Here is a 24,843-nt window from a genome sequence, read left to right on the forward strand (position 1 = left end):
TTCCACCCGTCACACGCAGCTGTTTATAAATATTAATGTTTGCGAACATATCCTTGAAATGTCTAAAAAATATAACGTTGTTTTTCGGTGAAAGCTGAAAGTTTTTCTCCTGAAACAACTTGCCTTTGCCTCATGGAAAGCAAACCCAACTGAGGATAAACTCGGTTCCTTCCACAAAGCTCGGAACATGTATCTACCCTCAGGAGAGCCAGAAAACAACATCTTTCTAATCTCAAGTCTGAACTCTCAAACCTCTCTCCCTCCTCAAAATCCTGGTGGCGTTTAATCAAATCTGTTTCTGGTGTATGTTCCCCCTCCATCCCTTCCCTGACCTCAAATGGCCGCACTGCTGATACCGCACGTGATAAAGCTGAATGCCAAAACTCGGTGTTTGCAGCTAAATCTTGTGTCCTAAACCCATCACTTTCTCTACCCACCTTACCCAGTTGGACGCAACTGTCCCTAGACTCTGTGTCCTTTTCTCCTGACAAGTTGGAGAGCTTCCTTTCAAACCTTGACTCAGATTCTGCAACTGGTCCAGATGGCATCAGCCCACGTGTCCTCAAGGCCTGCTCTTCTGCTCTTGCTCACCCTCTCTCTGTTCTATTCACCCTCTCATTTGCTCAAGGTCATCTGCCATCTGCTTGGAAATCAGCAAACATTACTTCCCGGCATAAAAAAGGTGCAAAAACAGATCCCTGCAACTACAGACCAATCAGCCTTCTCCCAATCATCAGCAAGGTTATGGAATCCATCATCGCTTCAGACATTAAATCCTTCCTCTTCTCCAATGGCCTGATTTCCGATCATCAAGTTGGTTTCAGACCAAGGCACTCTACCCTGGATATGCTGCTTCTGCTCTCCCAACAATGGATGGAGGTCCTCAATGCCAGACAGGAAATCCGAGCCATATCCCTGGACATATCACGTACTTTTGACACGGTCTGGCACCCTGCCCTGCTCACCAAACTCTCTTCCCATGGTATCCAAGGCCATCTCCACTGATGGCTCGCTGACTTCCTCTCCTGTCGCACTCAACGTGTGGCCCTAAATGGAATTCTCTCATCCCCTCTTCCTGTCCAGGCTGGAGTTCCTCAAGGTAGCGTTCTGGGCCCTGTTCTTTTTCTGGTTTTAATCAATGATCTCTCCGACTCTCTGGAAAATCCTCTATATCTCTTTACTGATGACTCCACCCTCTGCCGTACCATCTGTCATCCCTCAGACCGGCAAGCAGCAGCTTCTTCGCTCACTGCAGATCTGGATAAAATCACAAACTGGTCCAACACGTGGAACATGTCTTTCAATCCAGACAAATCTCACACTCTCACTATGTCTCTTCGAAAGGACCATTTAGAAAATCCCCCCATCCACTTTCTCAACAATCCTCTGGAAGAAGTCTTTTCTTTCAAGCTTCTGGGTCTCACTATCTGCCATGACCTTTCCTGGGAAAGTCACATTTCCAACCTCGCGTCAAAAGCCAGTTGCCGACTGGGAATCCTCCGTCGTGCAAAGTCCTTCCTCGGCCCACCTGAGCTCCTGACCACATACAAAGCTTTCGTCCGCAGCCTTATGAAGTACTGCTCTCCCCTCTGGGCTGGTGCTCCTGCCTCCCACCTTTCTCGGCTTCACGCTGTCGAAAGCAGGGCATTTAGGATCATCGGCATCTCCCGCAATGAAGCTGAGTCTTTGGGCCTCTCACTCAATCACCGCAGGTTGGTCGGTGGTCTTTCTGTCTACTACCGACTCCTCTCCAGCCTCGCCCCCCCCTGCTCTCTCTGCGATTTGTCCCCACCACATTTCCGCAGGGTGCTCAAGGTCCGCCAACAACCCCCTTCTGGTAAAACTACCAAAATCACAAATCACTGCTCACCTTCACTCTTTCATTCCTCTTTTTTCCTGCCTTTGGAATAAACTCCCTCACTCTATTCTTTCCCATTCTTCACTCCAGGCTTTCAAAACAGCTGTTCACCACCACCTCTTATCATCCCCCATCAAAATCCTCGATCTTTTCTACCCCCGATAATCCACTCAAGCCCACCTCCTTCAAATTCCCTGCTTTTCTTCCTGAAAGTCCCTGAAATGTCCATCTTCTCTTCCCCATGTTCCCCATCCCATCCCCATCCCTCTCCCTTCCACAGATCTCCTAATGTCTCTGTTCCCCACTGTTTTGTCCCTCCCACTCCCGCCCCTCTTGTCTCATTCCCCCTTGCTGTGCGTTGTGTGTTAGCTCTCATACGAGCCTTGACAAGGTATACAAAAAAAAATAACCTTCTCAAGGTTTCTGGGTTGCAAACAGTACGTACTGTCGTCAGTAATCACACTGACTCCAACCTGCCAATTCCCGAAAAGTTGCTGATATCGGCCGTGTGTGTGTGTGTGTGTGTGTGTGTGTGTGTGTGTGTGTGTGTGTGTGTGTGTGTGTGTGTGTGTGTGTGTGTGTGTGTGTGTGTGTGTGTGATAGAGAGAGAAAGAGAACTGAAATCAGCACAAATCGTGAGGAAGCGCTAATGGAGGCAATAAAGATCATGAGTCAGGATGGGGGATGACATGAGGTGGTGGTGCACTGCCTGCTTGAAGTACTGGAAGGAAGCATGAGACAAAACAACCTCTGGAATGTGGTTCCATTAATGGGAGAAGTGAGAAATGAGAGTTGAGGTGTGCGGTCACCCTAAATTTTCGAACTTTACCCATGAGGTGGTTACTGGAAGAACACGCGCACCCTGTAGTTGCTTGTGAGGGTTAGAGGACTGAGAGAGCAGAGGGAGCAACGTTGGAGAATAGATGGAAGAAAACATAGTTCACTGACTTACCTGCAATGTAACAGACATTGTGCTTTGGCCTCATCATGAGAGATTGCAACAATTTTGAAAGATATAGAATCCATTAAAGATGGATGTGATACTGGAGTACCAGCCCAGAGGGGAGAGCAGTCCTCCATTGAACAATGGACATGAGCCATGTCGACTGAGTAGTTATGATTATCCAAGGAAAAGTTGGATTGACGGAGGATGCTCAGTCTGTGGCTGGCTCTGGAGGCCATCTTTGCTTTGTGGTTGGTCCAGGAGATGTCATGGCTTTTGATGAGGCCTAGAAATTCAAGAGACTGAACCTCTTCCAGTGGATGACCATGGAGATAGATTTGTGAGTTTGGTTGATGATCATTCCGAAGTGATTGGGCGAGACTGTCAGATTTTTCCAGCGTTTAAGGATCTATTCCTCTCTTTCATTATCCATCTCTCTATGGAGAAGTGAATTCTTGCAGAAATTTTTCTGTAAGGCTCATTTGGCTGTGCCTGGATGGGTTTGAGGGTTGTGGAGTAGTAGCTGAAACCCAAATCCTATCCAGGTTCCTCTTGATGACTCCATATTTCCTCTTTACTTCTTTGGGTTTCTTCTTGGTCTTTCATTTGATTCCATTTATCAGATGAGAGTGTAATCATATAATCATTTCCAGATCAGCAGAAAGAGATGCAGCTGCAGTTTGCTGAGCAGAGGTATAGGGACATTTACGACACAATGTGGAATCTTCTGCAAAAAGGAAAAGCAGGTTTTCCAAAGCAACGGAGAGGCCATTAATACAGATGAAGAACAAGACTTGACCCAAAACACTGCCTTGGAGAACTTCAGCCTCCACTGGGAAAGGGGCAGAGAGGGTTACATTGATGACAACATTTGACTGTGTGAGTCAAGGAAGTCAAAAATCCAGGAATGAAGGCAGGCTTCTGTTCCACAGATAGAGAGCTTGGGAAACCGCAATTTAATGGCTATTATCACTGAAGAATGAGTGACATAACTGAATGAAGACTCTGAGTGACTGAAGAAGGAAGAATGTCACCAAAGAGCTGCATTGGTAGAATAGGTGAGTAATAAGGTGCAACTAATGCAGCAATATGTGTTTCATTCATCGCAGGCTAACACAGCCCTTGATGAAGAATCACATTGTAAAGAAGAAAAAGAGCAATCTGCAGACCCTTGCCAGGACTGCTTTTGTGTGGTGTATTTTGTGTGGCGTTTTTGTTCTGGTGTGTTATGTAATTAATAAGAGAAGTGACTACAACTGCCACTTTATAACTGCTGGCAGTGATGAGCGGGTACCAAGACATCCCACTTTGATTCAACCCTACTTTGATTGGACACCTGACCCTGACCCTGACCCTTGACGTTTAAAAAAAGTTATTATTCATTATTACAAATGGAATAATAATAATCAAATGGAAGACCAAATAGGTACAGTCCTACATTGGAGTCATCAGAAGGAACCCGAACAAGCAAAAAGCAAAGATGAAGTCATCAGGAGGAACCTGGATAGGATTCACATTTCAGTTGCTACTCCTCGAACCTCAAACCCATCCAAGCACAACCTTATTCAAATAAATAAATAAATAAATAATACAATAAAACAACCCATACAAAAAAAATGAAATAATTCTGGCAACCAGAACATGCATCCGATCAAGTTGGAATTTAAAACATGCATTTCCCATCAATTCTAGATCAAAAATGTTAAGTTTCACATCGATGTGCCAAGCTTCAATTTTTTTCCTTGTTGCGGTTTCAGAGATACAGAGGTCCAAAGTTTTTTTGTTTTTTTTTCCCCGTTTTTCCAACATTGCTGCCACACTACGTGATCGATGATGTCATAAGTACGACGACACATTCTACATGAGTTGTCGCATCATTGGTGAAAATTTTGTCTCAATTCGACAAGCGGTTGCGGAAAAAAACAACACACGAAAGTTCGGTGCGGACAAACAAACAAACAGACAAATAAACAAATGGACCCAAACGCAATACCTCTCCTTCGGTGAGGGTAATAATATGACTTTCATCACAAGGAATATGAGTTCATGATACATTAAAGATTGCAAAGTACGTTTATGTCAAGTGAATTCGTTCCTCATTTATGTTAGTTCGTCATAACTTGTCTTTCTCACTATTTAGACATCGTAAAAACTTTACTTTAATCTTCTCTGCATTATAATGGGCTATGCGCATGCAAATCTGGATGTAATAGGACCAGAACTTTCAGAGGAGTAGCACGACACACACACACACACACACACACACACACACACACACACACACACACACACACACACACCGGTTTGTGAATTATCTTAAATGTCCACTGATGAATGCTCGCAGATGGGATGCCACAGACTAATGTCAACCAAGGTATGGTGCACTTTTTGATCGAGTCTACCCTGCCTCCCTCCGAAAGATCAATCAATCAGTTTACAGTCAGGTCAGAAATCACACACCCAGAGAAGATGGCTCACACCTTTGTATGACCCGACGAACTATTAAAGATTAATCAAACTGATGGCGGTTAAACAATCACACGCCAAAATCCTTTGTCCTGAGGGATGGTTCAAGTGATCTTTTGAGGCACTGCATTCAATAGTACTTTACTTTTCATACCATATTCCTGATGTTGGCTTGATGGTTAGGGTGGTGGGTTTGGGATTGAAGGTTCCTGAGTTCAAATCTTACTTGGATATTGAATTAACACCAGGTGGGGTTAACTCAGCCAATCTTCCTTCTGAGGTTGTCAAAATGAGTACCAGCTGGCTGGGATGATTGAGCCATTTGAGTATCCTGTGTTGGAGTGGTGACCTCTCCAAGATTGTGCCCAATAGCTCAGGAGGCTGCGTTGGCAGCACTGAAACTGTACAGAGTCTGGTCCCATTGGATTGGATTGGATTTACGACTGTTACACAAGGCCTCCCAAATGAGATGAAACAATGGCAAACACACATGGAAAGCAGGTGGTTGAAACATGCTTTTGTACCTTTTAAAGGATTTATTTTTATAAAGTAAAGCACAAGGAAGAGAAATGACGAGATGCCATCATAACGGAACAAACCAAGCAAGTCAAGAGACACAACAAGGGGGATGGGATACACAAACTTATGTTCAACGAGAAAATAAAAGGTCAATTTGTCACCCATAAGGTGCCAACAGATCACACTTTCACAACAAACAATAAAGCAGGTGGGACTACCCTTTACTTTACGATGCGCAATGTGAACACGGCTCGATTCAATGGTGTCCGCTTTAAAGACCAGGTGCACGATAGTGATGGTCCCCAGACGAAGTCAAAAAGGGCCACAAGCAGGGCCAGCAATGGGTAGGCCAGGTCTTCAACCTTGACACGGTCCCCTTTTGTCCTTTCCATACGAGCCCCTCTTGGTCCAGTCCTGGTGGATTCTCATGTCTCGACTCTGGTGTACACCCTCATGGACTTTTGGTGGAGTCCTTTGTCTTCTGCTTTCACTTGCTCAGTCCTCAGTTTTCTCTCATTTACTCTTCTTGGTCTCCTATTTGAAGTTCATGCACACTCTGGTAAGGAGGTCTCCTCTCTCTCTCTCTCTCTCTCTCTCTCTCTCTCTCTCTCTCTCTCTCTCTCTCTCTCTCTCTCTCTCTCTCTCTCTCTCTCTCTCTCTCTCTCTCTCTCTCTCTCTCTCTCTCTCTCTCTCTCTCTCTATCTCTATCTCTATCTATATCTCTATATCTCTCTCTATCTCTATCTCTCTCTCTCTCTCTCTCTCTCTCTCTCTCTCTCTCTCTCTCTCTCTCTCTCTCTCTCTCTCTCTCTCTCTCTCTCTCTCTCTCTCTCTCTCTCTCTCTCTCTCTCTATCTCTATCTCTATCTCTATCTCTATCTCTATCTCTATCTCTATCTCTATCTCTATCTCTATCTCTATCTCTATCTCTATCTCTATCTCAATCTCAATCTCTATCTCTATCTCTATCTCTATCTCTATCTCTATCTCTAATCTCTATCTCTATCTCTATCTCTATCTCTATCTCTATCTCTATCTCTATCTCTATCTCTATCTCTATCTCTATCTCTATCTCTATCTCTATCTCTATCTCTATCTCTATCTCTATCTCTATCTCTATCTCTATCTCTATCTCTATCTCTATCTCTATCTCTATCTCTATCTCTATCTCTATCTCTATCTCTATCTCTATCTCTATCTCTCTATCTCTCTATCTCTCTATCTCTCTATCTCTCTCACTGACTCTCTTGCCCTCACAAGCCTCTCCTTGTTCTCTGACATGGATTCTCCAGTCCGAACTGAGTTTTCTTCTTCCTCCTGGGTGGAGTCTCCCTCTCCCCAATCTTGGCGGCCCCAATAAAAATAGTAGTGCACCTTTTCTTCTGAGCTCTACATACAGTCCACTGCACCACCATTGCTGGCACACACTGGCCAGAGAGATCGTAATTGACCTAGTTGCACATGTGTGCCTCTGCGATCGAAAGTCCATACCTTGCCGAACCTACAAGAGGAATTTAAGGATACATAATTAATTAATTTGTCCACCCTGTCTATAAATTACATACGCTGCCTCCTCAGCATCATGTGGAACAAACGACTTACTCTAACAGATCCCTATGACATGGCCATCAAACCAACTCGAAACACATGGACCATACTATGCTTTCAACAGTCTAGCTCTGAACCCCCCCCCCCATTTCCACATAACATTATCTCAAATGTGGATTTCAGAAGGTAGAACGGAGTCCTCCCAGTTCTCGAAGTATCCACCTCCGTTTCAGTCAGGGGTCACGATTCATGGACCAATTTGTGAAACTTTCCTGTTCTCAAAGTTTTTTTTCTGAGAGCTCTTTTGAGGATCGCCACCGAGCTCCGGACAGCTTCCAACTGCAGTTTGTTAATGGCAATATTCCCAGGGATGGTTTTTAAGGTCTCTGGAGGTGATTTTTATTCTTATTATTCTCATTGCTCCAACGATCACTGGTACAATTTCGGATCTCTTCAGCTTCCAGGATCTTTTCACTTCATTTTTGATATCTTGGTATTTGGTCATTTTCTTGATTTCTGCATTGTTTAGGCCAAAATTGCTGGGTGCAGACACCTCAATTAGCAATGAATTCTTCTCTTTTTTGTACCTCAGTACTATATCCGGTCACAGTGCTTTTTTTTCTGTGCTTACGCTCATTGGGATCATTAGGTCATACGTGCGTGTTACTTCCTTGTTTTCAGTGATTGCTTTTGGTTCAAGTTTCCATGAGTTGACTGAAACTGAGCTATTGAGACTTTTACAGATGTGCCAGTGGATTACTCGACATACCTTGTTGGGCCTTTCGATATACAAGTGCTCTGACATGAGTCTTTTACATCCCGATAGGAGGTTCCTCGTACTCTGTTTCAACCATTTAGAATCTACACTTGTCCGATTGACCCAGTCCTGCCATTTTCTCCTTGGTCATTCGTGTCGTGTCCTTGGTCTTGGGAATTTATCATGATTTGTTCTCCATTACAGTTGAGCTGACCTCTTCTGAGCTAATCCAAAGAGACTTCTTTGTTAACTCCAAATCTGTCCAACTCTTTTCTTTCTTTTTTTAAATACCTTCCTGTTCTGTCGCTTTCCCAGTTGTTGGTGTATATCTGTTGATATTTTTAAAATATTCTTCTTTTGTTTTTTTCTTGCAATTGTTGGGGCTGTATTCATTGTTGTTTCAGTTTCTTGGGTGACATCTTCCATTCGCAGCTGTCTTTGGAAATGTTTTGCTCGGTGGGTTAGGGATACCTTCTCTGGCTTGCTGTCTTCGTGGTTGCTTAAAAATTGGATTCGGTAGTCTGTTGCATGTCACATGTTCAGCCAGTCCTACAGATGTCATTACGTGCACTTGGTTGAGCTCCATCAGGCCACCACCACCTTCTCGTCTGAGCAGGTACATTATCGGGAGGCATTGATTTTTGTAAAACATTTTGTGGATGCCGAGGAATTTCCTTGTTTTGATATCCAGTTTATTGATTTCTGATTGTGACCAGTTTATTATTCCACAGCTGTACTGGAACACTGGTATTGTGAGTTGGTTTATGGCTTTGATTTTGTTCCTTGAAAAAAGGTATGCTTTTAGGTTCAGCCTCGTTCCACACAGGTATTCTTTGCAGTGACATATTTGGTGGCTTTCTTCTACTCTGCGGTATTTGTATGATGCTTCATTGTCTAGCTCCTGTATTGTTGTATTTGTGTCAATTTTTATGTATGTTGTCCGTTTTTGTTGGTCTACTTTGTATGAATGTGCACTTGGCATGCTTATCAATGCCAAATTCCACTTGAATGTCGTCAGAGTACCGTTTCACCAATTTGAGTTGTTCTGCCAATGTTTTGTCATTTGGTGAAAAGAGTTTTGAGTCATCCACATGAAGAAGATGTCACCTTTCTGGTTTCTTTGGACGTTCTGTTATTTGATGTCAGGATATATCCATGTCCTTGCTCATTTATGATGTTGCTCAGTGGGTCCAGAGCCAGGCACAACAGGGGGGTTTCATGGCTGTCTCCCTGAAAGATCCCTCATTGCATCTTCACCCCTGGTATTTCGATCTTTCCTTCTGAGTGCTGTAATATCAGTGGTATTCGAAAGCTCCATTGATTTTGATATAGGTTTGATTTATATTTGGAGGTTCTTCTTGTACAATTGCATGCATTTTATCATCCAGGAATGTGGGACACGATCAAACGGTTTTTTTGTGTGTAGTCTTTCCATGCTGTTAGTAATTTGGTTCCACTTGTATTGCAATTTTAGAATATGTCCTTGTTTAATAGCAGGGGGTCTTTTGTTCCAGAGCATCCTCTCTTGCATTCCCTCTGTTCTCCCTCTCGGCATCCTTCTTGGGTTCGGTGATAGTATATCATTTCTGTGAGGATTTCCGTCAGAAGTTTGTGCATTGTTGATTGACAGGTTATTTGTCTATACTTGTGAGGAAGTTTGGTGTCTTCAGATTTTGGGATGAGGAAGGTGTTACCAACTGTGAACAATTCATTCAAAGTCTCCTCCCCTTGGATACGTGTGTGTGTGTGTGTGTGTGTGTGTGTGTGTGTGTGTGTGTGTGTGTGTGTGTGTGTGTGTGTGTGTGTGTGTGTGTGTGTGTGTGTGTGTGTGTGTGTGTGTGTGTGTCGGTTGTTATCTACATAAGGTGGACTTTTTTGTTTCACAGCCTACAGTTTTCATCGAAACTTCCTGAAACTTGGCATATATATGTAAAAATACCCTGCGCAGACAGTAACCATCTCCGATTTTGAAAATTCCTCCAAGAAAAAAAAGTTATGACGTCAAAATATCTCCGCTAATGGAAATCGCCTAAAAAATTATCTCCGAAACTAGACAAGCTTTTTAAATTCTGTTTGCGGGAATCGAACAAGGCATTAGCAGAGATGAATTACCGCACATATGATACATCACTATGACGTCATATAATTTTTTATGACGTCATTCCTATATTTTGACATTTTTTGTTTCACAACCCAGAGTTTTCATCGGATCTTCGTGAAACTTGCCATGTATATGCAGAAAGCCCACGCGAAGGCAGTAACCATCTCTGATTTTGGAAATTTTTCCGAGAAAAAAAAGTTGACGTCATAATATCGTCGCTAATGGAAATCGCCGATACCACTATCTCCGAAACTAGGCAAGCTGTTTGAATTTTGTTTGCGCGAATCAAGCCGGGCATTAGCACAGATGCAAACCTGATACCTGATATCTGATATCTGATCTGTACCTGATATCGCAAACCCGATACATCACAATGACGTCATATTCGTTTTTATTATGTCATCATTAAGAAGACGAGGATCTTAACTCATTTGAGCTTGCTTTACTTCCGGAAGAGTACCTCAAGAAATGCCACAATAAGCTATTTTACACATTAACAAGGTGTTGTCCAAGAAGTAAAAATCCCTTGGGTGGGGTGGGGGGATATTAATTATTAGTGTAAATTTTGCTTTGTTATAACATTGATCTTATGCTATTATCATTCCCATTGTTATTACTTTTATTATATGAAGTGGCATTGGAAAAATGCCATGATAAGCTGCTTATACACCTTAACATGAATTTCGTCAAAGACGGAAATCCCCCTTAGGGAGGGGGACAAATGAAGTCGTTACAACCTCCGTCATGTGACCCTTCGTCTTCCTGTGAAGTATGGTTTGCCTGGTTTCGATAAGTAACGACCGAATGTATCATGGTCAGACAGACAGACACCAAGTTGCATATTTTAGTATCATGATTAAGGACGGAATACGATTTCCAAGTGTTTGTAATTCCATCAAAACATTTGGTATTGTTGTCATGAAGGGGTAATGCTGGACTGTTTTCTATATACTTTTCTATTCGGCAGTCACACACGCTCACGTGACACGCGTTGCCAGTGATTTGCCGTGAAGTTTGAACACAATGCTGTACGTCTGAATTCAGAAAGGAAATAATATTGATATTTGTGGGCGTTACTTAAGCAGGAGTGCTGAGAGAAAGTTGAAGCAAGCAAAGGAATTTAAAGTGGTTTGCTCTGCTACAAAATAAACCAGCAATTAATCACTACTTCAAGGAGAGAGAAAGAGAGAGAAAGAGAGAAAAAGAGAGAAAGAGAGAGAAAGAGAGAAAAAGAGAAAAAGAGAGAAAGAGAAAAAGAGAGAAAGAGAGAGAGAAAGAGAGAGAGAAAGAGAAAGAGAAAGAGAAAGAGAAAGAGAAAGAGAAAGAGAAAGAGAAAGAGAAAGAGAAAGAGAGAGAGTGAGACAGAGAGAGAGAGAGAGAGAGAGAGAGAGAGAGAGAGAGAGAGAGAGAGAGAGAGAGAGAGAGAGAGAGAGAGAGAGAGAGAGAGAGAGAGAGAGAGAGAGAGAGAGAGAGAGAGAGAGAGAGAGAGAGAGAGAGAGAGAGAGAGAGAGAGAGAGAGACGGAGAGAGAGAGAGAGAGACGGAGAGAGAGAGACGGAGAGAGAGAGAGAGAGACGGAGAGAGAGAGACGGAGAGAGAGAGAGACGGAGAAACGAGGAAGGGCTGCTGAAGAATTTGATAACGTGAGTTCGGCAAACCATACGGAGGAGGCTTCAGATCACGACGTGCAGGAAGCGGCCGTGCCGGGACCGAGTGATGCCAGTGATAGAAACACAATGAAAGCAGATCAATTCAGCAGCCTTCCTGCATTGCAGATGAGCATTATAATAATTTGACTTCTCCAACAAGAAACTTCAATGAAGGATGGAGTCATGACAGGCCCATCAAAGTCTGTGCTATTTTTTTTTACCAACCTATCAAGCATTAAAGTCTTTGGTTATACTCAGCTGGGGTTCGAACCACTGACTTCCCAGACTCAGAGAAAGTGCTCTAACCATTACAGCACTGAGTCCGGTATCTTCATGGCCGAACTAAGGGTGGGTCATTCGAGGTGGATGCCCAGGGCTCCTCTGCACTGGGGAGAAGAGAAAAATTATTTTCCACTTTTTCCTGTTTTTTTTTTACCGCAAACACGATGAAACAAAGTTATCAATGTGGTCACGGTAAGTGGAACAAGAAAGAGCAACAATGTTCAGGCCCCTTAAAAGATGAACTTTCTCAAAGATGAAGTTGCTGGAAAACTACACGACCATGCGTCATGACGGCTTCACTAGTCCTACTCGTATGAGTTTGAAATCTGACAAACTTCGCAGTCTGGACTTCACACGCACTTGCGAGTCAGAAAGCCCAAAAAGTTGTGGTCCTGGTCTAAAAAGCACGTTCTTGTTTTTTATTTATTTATTTTTTCTCCACATATCACCGATATCTTATCGAAATATACTTATTTTTGTCGTTGGTTTTTTTTGTTTCGGTCGGAATTGGAAATTGGTTTTAAAATAAATAAATTAATAATCGGGCCCCTTTTTGCTAGTTAGGGTTAGGGTTAGGGTAGCTGTTAGGGTTAGGGTTAGTGATACAAAAGTGATACATGAACAAAAAAAGCTAGTACCTTTTGCCCAGTGCCCCATGTGCTCAAAGTTCTGCCATGACAGTTTAAGGATTATTAATTTTTTGATTAATAAGGGTTCAGCTGCTTGTCAAATTGAAAAGCCAAAAACTTCTCTTCTGCTCAGATGATCAGAGGAAAGGCGTATGCTGCCCGAAGATCTGTTTTGTTATCTGCTGCACAAAGGTGAACCTGTCATGCGGACCCTGACTTGTTTACTCACCATCTCCTGGAAATTTTTCAATAGTACCTGGTGATCAAGAGTGTATAAGATCACCAAAAGCAGAACCCCACACCGTCTTATTTTACAAAGCGCTTGTTTGTTTGCCACCGAAGGTGAAGGAGGTTATGTTTTCACCTCTGTCTGTCTGTCTGTCTGTCTGTCTGTCTGTCTGTCTGTCTGTCTGTCTGCTTGTTTGTCCGTTTGTTTGTCTGTCTGTCTTTGTCTGTTTGTGTACAGGATATCTCAAAAAGTTGTGGATGGATCCGCATGAAATTTTGTGGACAGGTTGGGTGTGTGACAACGACGAACTGATTTTGGTGAAGATCTGGATCCGGATCCAAACTACTGGAATATTTTAAGTGATTCTTCAACATTGAGAGATAGGGCCAAAAATTATACGTAGCATTGTATCTCAAAAATGTAATGGGCCATCAGATATGTTCTTGTGGATCAGGCATTGCGTGACGGAGGTATGCGTTCTACCGAGTGCCCTTCGAGTTATATTGAGTTTTGTGCGTAGCAAAATTGAACAGGTGATTGAAACATTCGTTTACTATTCATGCTCTATGCAAATGATCAATGATGTCTGTTTATTCGTGCATTTTGATACGTTTGTATTGTTCTTGGGATGTTTGGGATTGGGTGGAGCGGACCAATATGATTTGTTGCAGGGCCCCCACCCCCCCCCCCAAAAAAAAATCTTAATGCACCTGTGGATATCACCACTCACCTTCTTCTTCTTTCTTTCTTTAATGGACATATTTATTCCCACGATCTTGTGAGGTGAGCCGGACAGAAGTTTTTTGGCAAGTCTTTCATGAACCAGCTGGCCAGGCTTGATGCTCGACTAAGTAGTTATGGCAGGAATTTCGAATTGTTCATGGTGTCGGCGATAGCTCGCCTACTTTTCACGAAGGACACCGCGGGATCTTTAACGTGCACCAACTAATGCAGGCAGATGGGACGTCCAGCTTAACGTCCACCTGAGCAATGGTACACACATTGATGAATCACCCTGCCTGTGAAACATCGGGATAACAGTTTATAGCTGTGTCAGGATTCGAACCCAGGCTAGACAGCGGAAATTCATGCTCATTCATCATACTTTGTTAACCGACAATACATAACGATAATCATTTTTGTATCTAAAACTTATCAGCTACCCTTTAGATTATTACAATAACTTGAGTATATTGACTCTTAATTTCCAACACAGGTGATTAAATCAAATGGAGTAGAGAAGAACCATTATGCTCTGATTTAAAGTCCCAAGGAAACATCTCCCTTCACTCTTATCGACGGTCTGAGTGTAACTGAGTTTGATGTGAACCCGTCGAGGTCATGATTATAATCTCGATACAATTCACTGGCTCGTCCGCTGATCATTCGACTCACCCGATCCTGATGAGTAAGACGAGGCGCAGACAAGCGTGCAGCCACCAACGCTCATCGGGAACGATCATGGTGACTGTAGATTAGTGCATCAGTCCATGCTCGACCGGAGTGACTCGGCTCAGTCCATGACCCAGCTGTGACAGGGATCCTTTTCTCCAGCGCATTGGATGCAGGACTTGCAGGTGTTGAGAGTAAAGGTTTAGCGAGTTCCTCATATATCAGGGGCCGTTTGGGCGTGTTCGGCTGAGACCAGGTATCGCTCCAGGTGTTGAACGACTGCCAAATGGCTGTCATTCCGGCCGTGCCGACGTGTCACACAAACGTGTACAATGCACTTTACGGGCACATTTACATGTATGCACCATGAATGTGCCAATAACATGTATGCGCTGTGAATGTGCTATTATCACATGTATATTGACTGTTCCATGGACATGAATACGCTATGACAGTATGCATCACGAATGCACCATGAACATGTATGTACCATGAACACATATGCACCCTGAATCCATGATGGACATGTATGCACCACAAATTTGCCATGGACATGTATGCACCCTGAATACATGATGGACATGTATGTGTCATGAATTCGCCATGAACACATATGTACCATGAACAGGTATGTATTGTGAATGCGCTATGAACACATATGTACCATAAACAAGTATGTAACGTGAATGTGCCATGGACATGCATGCACCGTGAATACGTCATATACAAGTATGTGATGTGAATGTGCCATGGACATGTATGCACCACAAATACGTCATATACAAGTATGTGATGTGAATGTGCCATGGACATGTATGTACCATGGACATGTATGTACCATGAATATGTCATATATAAGTATGTGATGTGAATGTGCCATGGACATGTATGTACCATGGACATGTATGTACCATGAATATGTCATATATAAGTATGTGATGTGAATGTGCCATGGACATGTATGTACCATGAATACATCATATACAAGTATGTGATGTGAATGTGCCATGGACATGTATGCACCATGAATATGTCATATACAAGCATGTGATGTGAATGTGCCATGGACATGTATGTACCATGAATACGTCATATACAAGTATGTGATGTGAATGTGCCATGGACATGTATGTACCATGAATACGTCATATACAAGTATGTGATGTGAATGTGCCATGGACATGTATGTACCATGAATACGTCATATACAAGTATGTGATGTGAATGTACCATGGAAATGTATGTACCATGGACATGTATGCACCATGAATATGTCATGAACAAGTATGTGATGTGAATGTGCCATTGACATGTATGTACCGTGAATGCGTCATAAACAAGTATGTGATGTGAATGTGCCATGGACATGTATGTACCATGAATACATCATATACAAGTATGTGATGTGAATTTGCCATGGACATGTTTGTACCGTGGACATGTATGCACCATGAATACGTCATAAGCAAGTATCTGATGTGAATGTGCCATGGAGATGTATGTCCCGTGAATGTGCCATGGACATGTATGCACCATGAATGCGTCATAAGCAAGTATCTGATGTGAATGTGCCATGGACATGTATGTACCATGAATACGTCATATACAAGCATGTGATGTGAATGTGCCATGGACATGTATGTACCATGAATACGTCATATACAAGTATGTGATGTGAATGTGCCATGGACATGTATGTACCATGAATACGTCATATACAAGTATGTGATGTGAATGTGCCATGGACATGTATGTACCATGAATACGTCATATACAAGTATGTGATGTGAATGTACCATGGAAATGTATGTACCATGGACATGTATGCACCATGAATATGTCATGAACAAGTATGTGATGTGAATGTGCCATTGACATGTATGTACTGTGAATGCGTCATAAACAAGTATGTGATGTGAATGTGCCATGGACATGTATGTACCATGAATACATCATATACAAGTATGTGATGTGAATTTGCCATGGACATGTTTGTACCGTGGACATGTATGCACCATGAATACGTCATAAGCAAGTATCTGATGTGAATGTGCCATGGAGATGTATGTCCCGTGAATGTGCCATGGACATGTATGCACCATGAATGCGTCATAAGCAAGTATCTGATGTGAATGTGCCATGGACATGTATGTACCATGAATACGTCATATACAAGTATGTGAATGTGCCATGGACATGTATGCACCATGAATGTGCCATGGAGATGTATGTACCGTGAATGTGCCATGGAGATGTATGTCCCGTGAATGTGCCATGGACAAGTATGTCCCGTGAATGTGCTATGGAGATTATGTCCCGTGAATGTGCCATGGACATGTATGTCCCGTGAATGTGCCATGGACATGTATGTCCCGTGAATGTGCCATGGACATGTATGTCCCGTGAATGTGCCATGGACATGTATGTCCCGTGAATGTGCCATGGACATGTATGTCCCGTGAATGTGCCATGGAGATGTATGTCCCGTGAATGTGCCATGGACAAGTATGTACCGTGAATGTGCCATGGACATGTATGCACCATGAATGTGCCATGGACATGTATGCACCATGAATGTGCCATGGAGATGTATGCACCGTGAATGTGCCATGGACAAGTATGTACCGTGAATGTGCTATGGAGATGTATGTCCCGTGAATGTGCCATGGACATGTATGTCCCGTGAATGTGCCATGGACATGTATGTCCCGTGAATGTGCCATGGACATTTATGTCCCGTGAATGTGCCATGGACATGTATGTCCCGTGAATGTGCCATGGACATGTATGTCCCGTGAATCTGCCATGGACATGTATGTCCCGTGAATGTGCCATGGACAAGTATGTACCATGAATGTGCCATGGAGATGTATGTCCCGTGAATGTGCCATGGACAAGTATGTACCGTGAATGTGCCATGGACAAGTATGTCCCGTGAATGTGCTATGGAGATGTATGTCCCGTGAATGTGCCATGGAGATGTATGTCCCGTGAATGTGCCATGGACATGTATGTCCCGTGAATGTGCCATAGACTAGTATGTACCATGAATGTGCCATGGAGATGTATGTCCCGTGAATGTGCCATCGACATGTATGTCCCGTGAATGTGCTATGGAGATGTATGTCCCGTGAATGTGCCATGGACATGTATGTCCCGTGAATGTGCCATGGACATGTATGTCCCGTGAATGTGCCATGGACAAGTATGTCCCGTGAATGTGCTATGGAGATGTATGTCCCGTGAATGTGCCATGGACATGTATGTCCCGTGAATGTGCCATGGACATGTATGTCCCGTGAATGTGCCATGGACATGTATGTCCCATGAATGTGCCATGGACATGTATGTCCCGTGAATGTGCCATGGACATGTATGTCCCGTGAATGTGCGATGGACAAGTATGTACCATGAATGTGCCATGGAGATGTATGTCCCGTGAATGTGCCATGGACATGTATGTCCCGTGAATGTGCCATGGAGATGTATGTCCCGTGAATGTGCCATGGACATGTATGTCCCGTGAATGTGCCATGGACAAGTATGTCCCGTGAATGTGCCATGGACATGTGTGTACCATGAATACGTCATATACAAGTATGTGATGTGAATGTGCCATGGACATGTATCTACCATGAATACGTCATAAACAAGTATGCACCATGGACATGTATGCACCATGAAACGTCATGAACAAGTATGTACCATGGACATGTGTGCACCATGATTCTGCCTCTGTTGCTCTTGCATTGTTTTGCTGTATCTTATCTGTTTCCTGCAATACTTTGTTTCTTCTTTTGTTTGCTCGTTCCGACTGTTGATTCGACCGAAAATTTTCACATTTGACCTTTTTCTATTTTTACTACGATCTTTAAGACTCATGGAGGAACTTTGACATAAATTGCATGCAGGACAAGGACGTTATGAGATATGAGTTAACTTTTATCCGAATTGCAAGGATATTGGGAAACGATAGACAAACACAGACAAATATAGTGCCGATAGAAGGTCTACACCCCCTTTCAAAATTTTCACCTTATTTTACCTTATAGCCTGGAATTAAACTACATTAAATCAGACTTTTTCCACCTTTATTTACAGATCGTAACCCACAACTTCCAAATGAAAAACGATTTCTACGAATTTCAAAAAATTAATTACAAATACAAAAACTTGAATACCTTGCTTGGATCAGTGTCCACCCCCTTATAGTAATAATAACAATTGTAAATCAGCTCAGGTGTAACCAATCACCTTCAAAATCACACACCAAATTCATTGGCCTCCACCTGAGTTAAATTGTGGTGATTCTGATTATTTCAGAATAAAATCAGCTGTTCCTGAAGGTTTCCTCTGCTGGAGGACACAGACCCAATACAGCACATCGCACAAAGAACACCATCACTGTCCAGCATGGTGGTGCCTGCATCCTGTTATTGGGATGTTTCTCATCAGCAGGGATTGGGGTACTTGTCGGGTTGGAAGGGAAAATGGACGAAGCAAAATACAGAAAAATCCGAGAGGAAAACCTGCTGCTCTCTGTAAGAAAGCTGAAATTGGGACTGAAGTTCATCTTTCAGCATGACAATGACCCGACGGACACAGTCAAAGCTAAACTGGAGTGGCTAAGGAACAAAAAGATAAATATCCTTGAGTGGCCCAGTAAGAGCCCCGACCTAAATCCAATCGAAAATCGGTGGCATGACCTGAGGATTGCTGTCCATCAACGCTCTCCACGCAACTTGACTGAGTTGAACAGTTTTGTACAGAAGAATGGGCAAATATTGTCCAATCAAGGTGTGCAAAGTTGGTGGACACCTATCCCAACAGATTCACAGCTGTAATTGCTGTCAAAGGTGCTTCCACCAGGTATTAACTCAGGAGGGGTGGACACTTATCCAACCAAGATATTCTAGTTTGTATTTTTCATTAATTTTCTGAAATTTGTAGAATTTGTTTTGTTCACTTGGAAGTTGTGGGTTACGATGTGTAAATAAAGTTGTAAAAAGTATGACTTAATGAAATTTAGTTCCAGGCTATAAGGCAACAAAAGGTGAAAACTTTGAAAGGGGGTTGTAGACTCTCTATAGGTAATGTACGTGGGGTTTGAATCTGGGTTTGCTGCATCATGAGCTGAGGGTTCAGATGGGAAGCACTTTCTAAACGAGCCCCCAAGTACATGGAAGTCTTTGTTGTTGCCCTCGTTTTTGTTTTATTGTTCCTATTGTATTCCATATCATAACTCTCGAATGACCCGTGGAATTCATCGACACCTTCTGTCTCAAGTCCCGGCTCACAAATACTGTCTGAGACAATCGGTTCTCGCACATCTATATATCTTTTATCCAAAATAATAAATGTTAGTCAATCAGACTGTGTGTGTGTGTGTGTGTGTGTGTGTGTGTGTGTGTGTGTGTGTGTGTGTGTGTGTGTGTGTGTGTGTGTGTGTGTGTGTGTGTGTGTGTGTGTGTGTGTGTGTGTGTGTGTGTGTGTGTGTGTGTGTCTCCTCACCAACTCCAAAACCATAGATGAAAACTTGTGGCCTCAAACTTTGCATGCATACTCAGAGAACTCCAAGGGAGTGCGGGGTGTTTGGGATAATTTAAACACCCCTTTGGAAGATAATTAATGGATTACCCTCATGAAAGGCTTATCCTTGATCACCCCAACTTCACCTTGCAGGGGTCTTAGCTGCCATTTTGATTCGGTCCAACTAAAAATGCCTTACCTTGGAAACATGATCTACTCTCAAATATGATTTCGAATTGAGGATCGGATTCGGTGGACTAAATAAGTGTCAAAATCTGGAGTGAAATCTGAAAATGTTTAGAAATTACCGATTTTGCATAACAAAGCATATATAAGTGTATTTATTTAAGGAAGGCTATATGTTTCTATCTTCTCCATACTTACACAAGAACACGTGAAATTGCCAAAGCATTAAACGGATCTTTTTCTACTGTTCCGCCAATTGTATTGAGTGAAGAAAAGATGAACTAATATGCCCGAAGTGTAACGTCACTGAGTGCAAAAATTAATTTTAAAGTCGGCGAAAGCTGCAGCGTGAACACGAGACGTGGTGACCACGGCTTGGTTCTCCGTGGGGATATCCCTGGAGTTTGGAAGGCAAAATAAATTACAGGATTAGAATGAGTAGAGCGAACTACGGGTTCAAGAAAGAATTGAAAAATGTTTTCAGTGGCTACAAAGCAATGCATCCCCACTCCACAGCAGGATGGCATTGAAGTTTGCACACTTGCTTGAAGTTGCCTAGCCTGGGTTTAAATCCCGACCCAGCTATAAGCTGTCATCCCAGTGTTTCACCGGCTGTGTGATAATAAATGTGTGTGCTGTTCCTCAGATGGATGTTAAACTGGGTGTCACATCTGCCAGAATTAGTTGGTGGACATTAAAGGTCCCATGACACTCCAAAATTTCTGGTTATTTATATATTAACTTGACCTTCCAAGTGAAGAAATCACTCATGTTTCTTTATCAAAATAAAAAATGGGATAATTAGACCAATATTTCGAACATTTCTCGTGCTTTTCACAACTTACTATGCCCCGCCCCTCAAAAAAATTGACTTCAGCGAACCGCAGGTCACGTGACCGTTCACGTTATCTCCAGAACACGACTCGCTCAGAGTGGATTGACTAGATGTCGCGCGCCGTATAAAGTACGTACAAATGCATTGTGCACATGTGTTTGCTATCTCACTGATCGTCTTAATTCCTGTGATTGTTTCGCGGAAAAGAAATTCTGCTTCCGAGCTGTGTATGCACAACAACCACGAGGCAATTATTTATCCCTTTACTACCTTGTCGTAGTCGTGTACAAATCCAATACATGTATGCACAATAAAGGGCTATACCATGTCCACAAAATATTAAATGTGACTGTTGAACCTTTCGATTAAAAAAATAACTTCCAGGGACATACAAGTAAAATACTAAAGATTAATATTGCATCATTTCAAGGTGCAAGGAGATAATTTTTATATCAAACAATGTGAAAAACCTGCATCCACATTTTGCAACTTATTGAATTATTCCTTGAAACCAGCCTGCTGGGATAGGTACGACTCCACATACGTGCAAGCCAGGTATGGCTGCACTCGACATACATGGGTTTATTCTAAAGTGAAGGTACTGCTTCCATTGGCTTGCTATTCATTAACATTTAGCCAAAATGCTGTAATAAATGAACAGGGAAAAATATGTTGGCACAACTATGAAAGACAAATTTATCTGTCCTATTACACGGCCTCATAGCCTCAGGACTCTTACGCATTGACTTATACATTGTGTGCGTGCTAATACAAGTTACTTGTCAACTCTGGAGTCTAGACTCGTCCGATAAATTCGTCGTCCGTCCGACTAGTCTGATAAATCTGACGTGCTGTAGCTTTCTTTTATTATTCTCTTTTCTTCATTGTTTTCTAATGGCACAACATGACGACAGTAGGAATAAAATAAATAAAAATGCAACAGAAAGTCAGATTTATCGGACTACTCTAGACAATTGTGTCGCAAGGTGTGTTCTGCACACAAGTTTTCATCGTATCCGGACAGCGAGATTGCTTCGTTTTATGCGCGGAGAGATACGGCCGATGACATGGGCTGGCCTTGCTTGCGAATCATTCGCCGCGGAGAAACGTGTCCGCTGCGCTGCGCTGGTCACGTCCCCTCACTAAAATATTTCCGAATACGAATAGGATTTAGTCTAACCAGTTGTTATTGCCAAGTCTTCCTTCGATGTCCTCTCGATCATCATGAACTCCGGGAATTTCATCGCCGGTTTCCTCTGCTTGTCCTGCTTCGGGCTCGAACTGGTAAGGCCGTATTCCATTTCCAGCTGCCTGAACTTCACCTCCCGCGACGATGTTATCCGACAATTCTCCATGTGATTCAGACCAAAATCCTTCATTTCTCTCACACTCACTGTCGCAACCAGACAAATCAAAGTCCATGCCATCCATTATTCAAAACCAAATGTTTGATTTTTTAAAAGCAGAAATGAACGAAGCGATTGAGTCGACCAATCGAATGTGGAAACACACGGCAAGCCAATAGAATCACGTAGACCACCAACCTGTAATTTACGTGCAGCCTTTGTCGTTCTGGAGATGACGTCATGTGGGTTACGCCCTTTTCAGTAGATTTCGGCAGAATTTTTAGGGGCGTTCCCGAAGAGGTTTGTTTTTTTAATTTTACATTTTACAGAACGAGTATTGTGAAAAAACATTGTCAGATCAGAAATCACGATGAAAAACTCCTATAGGACATATACATGCAATTTCAGTACTTTTGGTGTCATGGGACCTTTAAACGTCCATTTGTGGTGTCCTTCGCAAAAGGTAGGGGAGCTATCTCCGGCATCCTGGCCAAATTCCAAACTCCTGCTCTAACCTACAGGGGCACTGCATCAGCAGCACTGCCACACCCTCAGTCAATGATGATACTGGCAGCCTTGTGCTGCACAGGAAAAAAGACGACCAGACCCCGATGTGTAGTATTTTATTGTAATGATATTTCAATTCGTTTACTCTTTGAAAAATTCCCACTCAATTGGGAAAATTTATAAACGAGCGATTTTGATCCGTATTCTGATCTCGATGTTTCGAGAGTGCGTTCCGATCGTCTGACAACAGAACTGATGTTTGAATATTGCTTCACGAGCGCCAGCCAGAGTGACCACTGTATTCGTTATGTCTGTGTGTCTGTCTGTCTGTCCAGAGTATAACTCCGTGCACTTTGATCCGATCTTGATGAAACTTGTTTATGTGTTCGATATCAATGTCTAGTTGTGTTTTCCTGGATGAGGGTGTGTTATGCTCACGGAGCCACGCCCAAAAATTAGCCATTTTTATGGGGTAGTCGGATTAAAAATATATCTTCTCCGAGGGAATTGACTGAATGGGATGGGTTCTTCGGTATTGGATTAGCAAAATGAATTATCTAAAACTTGTCGTTGTCCGATTTTTCATTTTTGTCACAAGGTCAAAAACTTAGAAAATTGCGAATTTTGACATAAAAATCATACGACCACCCAAACTTTGAGAGCTGGGATGACAATATTTTTTATGCATAATATTGAGGTCATTCCCCACCTAATGTCTTGAAACCATTTTTCTCTATCTCGAACACCTTGCCCGTGGCGCCCCCTTCAAGTTTGCTTTTACGCCGATTTCATCAAAGTATGGATAATCCGAGGAGTGCGAAATGCCATATAGCCTATATGACGTTATATTGTTCCTGGAATGTTCCGGAGGAAGTTTTGCACCAAAGGTCATAATCCTTGACCTTTGACCTTTAAAGGCCACAAAGCTCAAATTTTCAAAGTTGTGGGAATCAAACCGGGTTTTCGACCTTCTTCCACGAACTAACTCCATTAAGCTATAGCACGTATCCTGTTTCCTTATTTTAATGTCCACAACATTGTTTTGTGACCTTTAAAGGTTATCCAAAGGTCAAATTTTGAAAGTTGTTGAACGAAAGATGGTTTTCCACATTTTGCAGCTGTTGATTGAAGACCACCATAATTAATTATAACTTGGTCAAAAATTATCACTTTGTCTCATCCTTGACTTCTTAAACAATCTACATCGTCAAGTACCGCTCGTGAACCATCGTCGCCTTCAGACTTGTCTTTTTCACATTATCCACCATATGTGGGCTGCTCTGGGGTTAGAACTGGGGTGGTAAGAGGGAGGGAAAGGGTGGAGGTCGGAGAAGGGTGGGAGGAGGGATCCGACGTTACGAGGCAACGCCAGGTACCTTTGTTAGCTGTCGATATGAATCAAAATTGGGGATAATAACATGTTTATTTGAGGTTCAAACAATTCAAAACACAACATGAAACAATGACCAGTGAATACCGTTTTGTCCTTTGTCTTCACACTGTCCCTTTCGGGTTTAAAATGAACTTGAGTTTTAATCTTATCAGCTCTTCCAGTTTCATGAACAAATAACAGTTGCTCTGAAATACCTGTTTGACGTTCAGCTTGCTCAAATAACTTACCTGTCCTCCCCGTTTTAAATAAAGCAAATACAATTTTCGAAAAAAATCAGGAATTGTCTTGTTTGCAAGTAATAGCCTTGAGGTATGCGCATTCATGGCAAAGCTGTCTAACCTGGTTTACAATCCCGACCTAGCGATAAACCGTCATCCTGGTGTTTCACAGGTAGGGCAATTCATCGGATGCACGTGCTCTTCCTCGGATGGACGATAAACTGGTGTCCTGTCAACTGGTGCAGGATGCTGGTGGACATCAAACAACCCATGGTGTCTTTCCCAACGACTAGGTGAGTAGGTGAGTGAACAAAAATGACAAATTCCTGCCTTGATCATACTTCTGGGTAGGAAAAGGCAAACAACCCAATGCTGCCCTTTCCTTGGGGCTGATTTGACAGCACTGAATCTGTCTTTGGGCAGAACACCAGAGACAGAGACAGACAGACAGACACACA

The 24,843-nt window shown here is 42.6% G+C and overlaps 1 protein-coding gene and 1 long non-coding RNA gene across 6 annotated transcripts in view; one reads left to right on the plus strand and one right to left on the minus strand.

Moving 5' to 3' along the window:
• The window catches only part of LOC147019169 (protein Wnt-7b-like), a 41,820-nt gene extending 27,223 nt beyond the window's left edge, over nucleotides 1-14,597 (minus strand). For all 3 annotated transcript variants that reach the window (XM_085899488.1, XM_085899489.1, XM_085899490.1), the window contains exon 1: nucleotides 14,375-14,597. In XM_085899488.1, the coding sequence (XP_085755614.1) occupies nucleotides 14,375-14,429 (55 nt within the window). In that variant the 5' untranslated portion in view covers nucleotides 14,430-14,597. The remainder of the gene's footprint in view (nucleotides 1-14,374) is intronic.
• LOC147019170 (uncharacterized) overlaps nucleotides 1-24,843 on the plus strand; it is an 82,663-nt gene that overhangs the window by 14,769 nt on the left and 43,051 nt on the right. For 2 of the 3 annotated variants that reach the window (XR_015062664.1, XR_015062662.1), the window contains one exon: nucleotides 24,558-24,686. This is a non-coding gene — a long non-coding RNA (uncharacterized LOC147019170). The remainder of the gene's footprint in view (nucleotides 1-24,557; nucleotides 24,687-24,843) is intronic. The other variant, XR_015062663.1, reaches the window with a different exon arrangement.

Source organism: Eptatretus burgeri, chromosome 10, assembly GCF_056783735.1.
Source record: "Eptatretus burgeri isolate ZD-2024b chromosome 10, Ebu_testis_v1, whole genome shotgun sequence".
Taxonomy (NCBI): domain Eukaryota; kingdom Metazoa; phylum Chordata; class Myxini; order Myxiniformes; family Myxinidae; genus Eptatretus; species Eptatretus burgeri.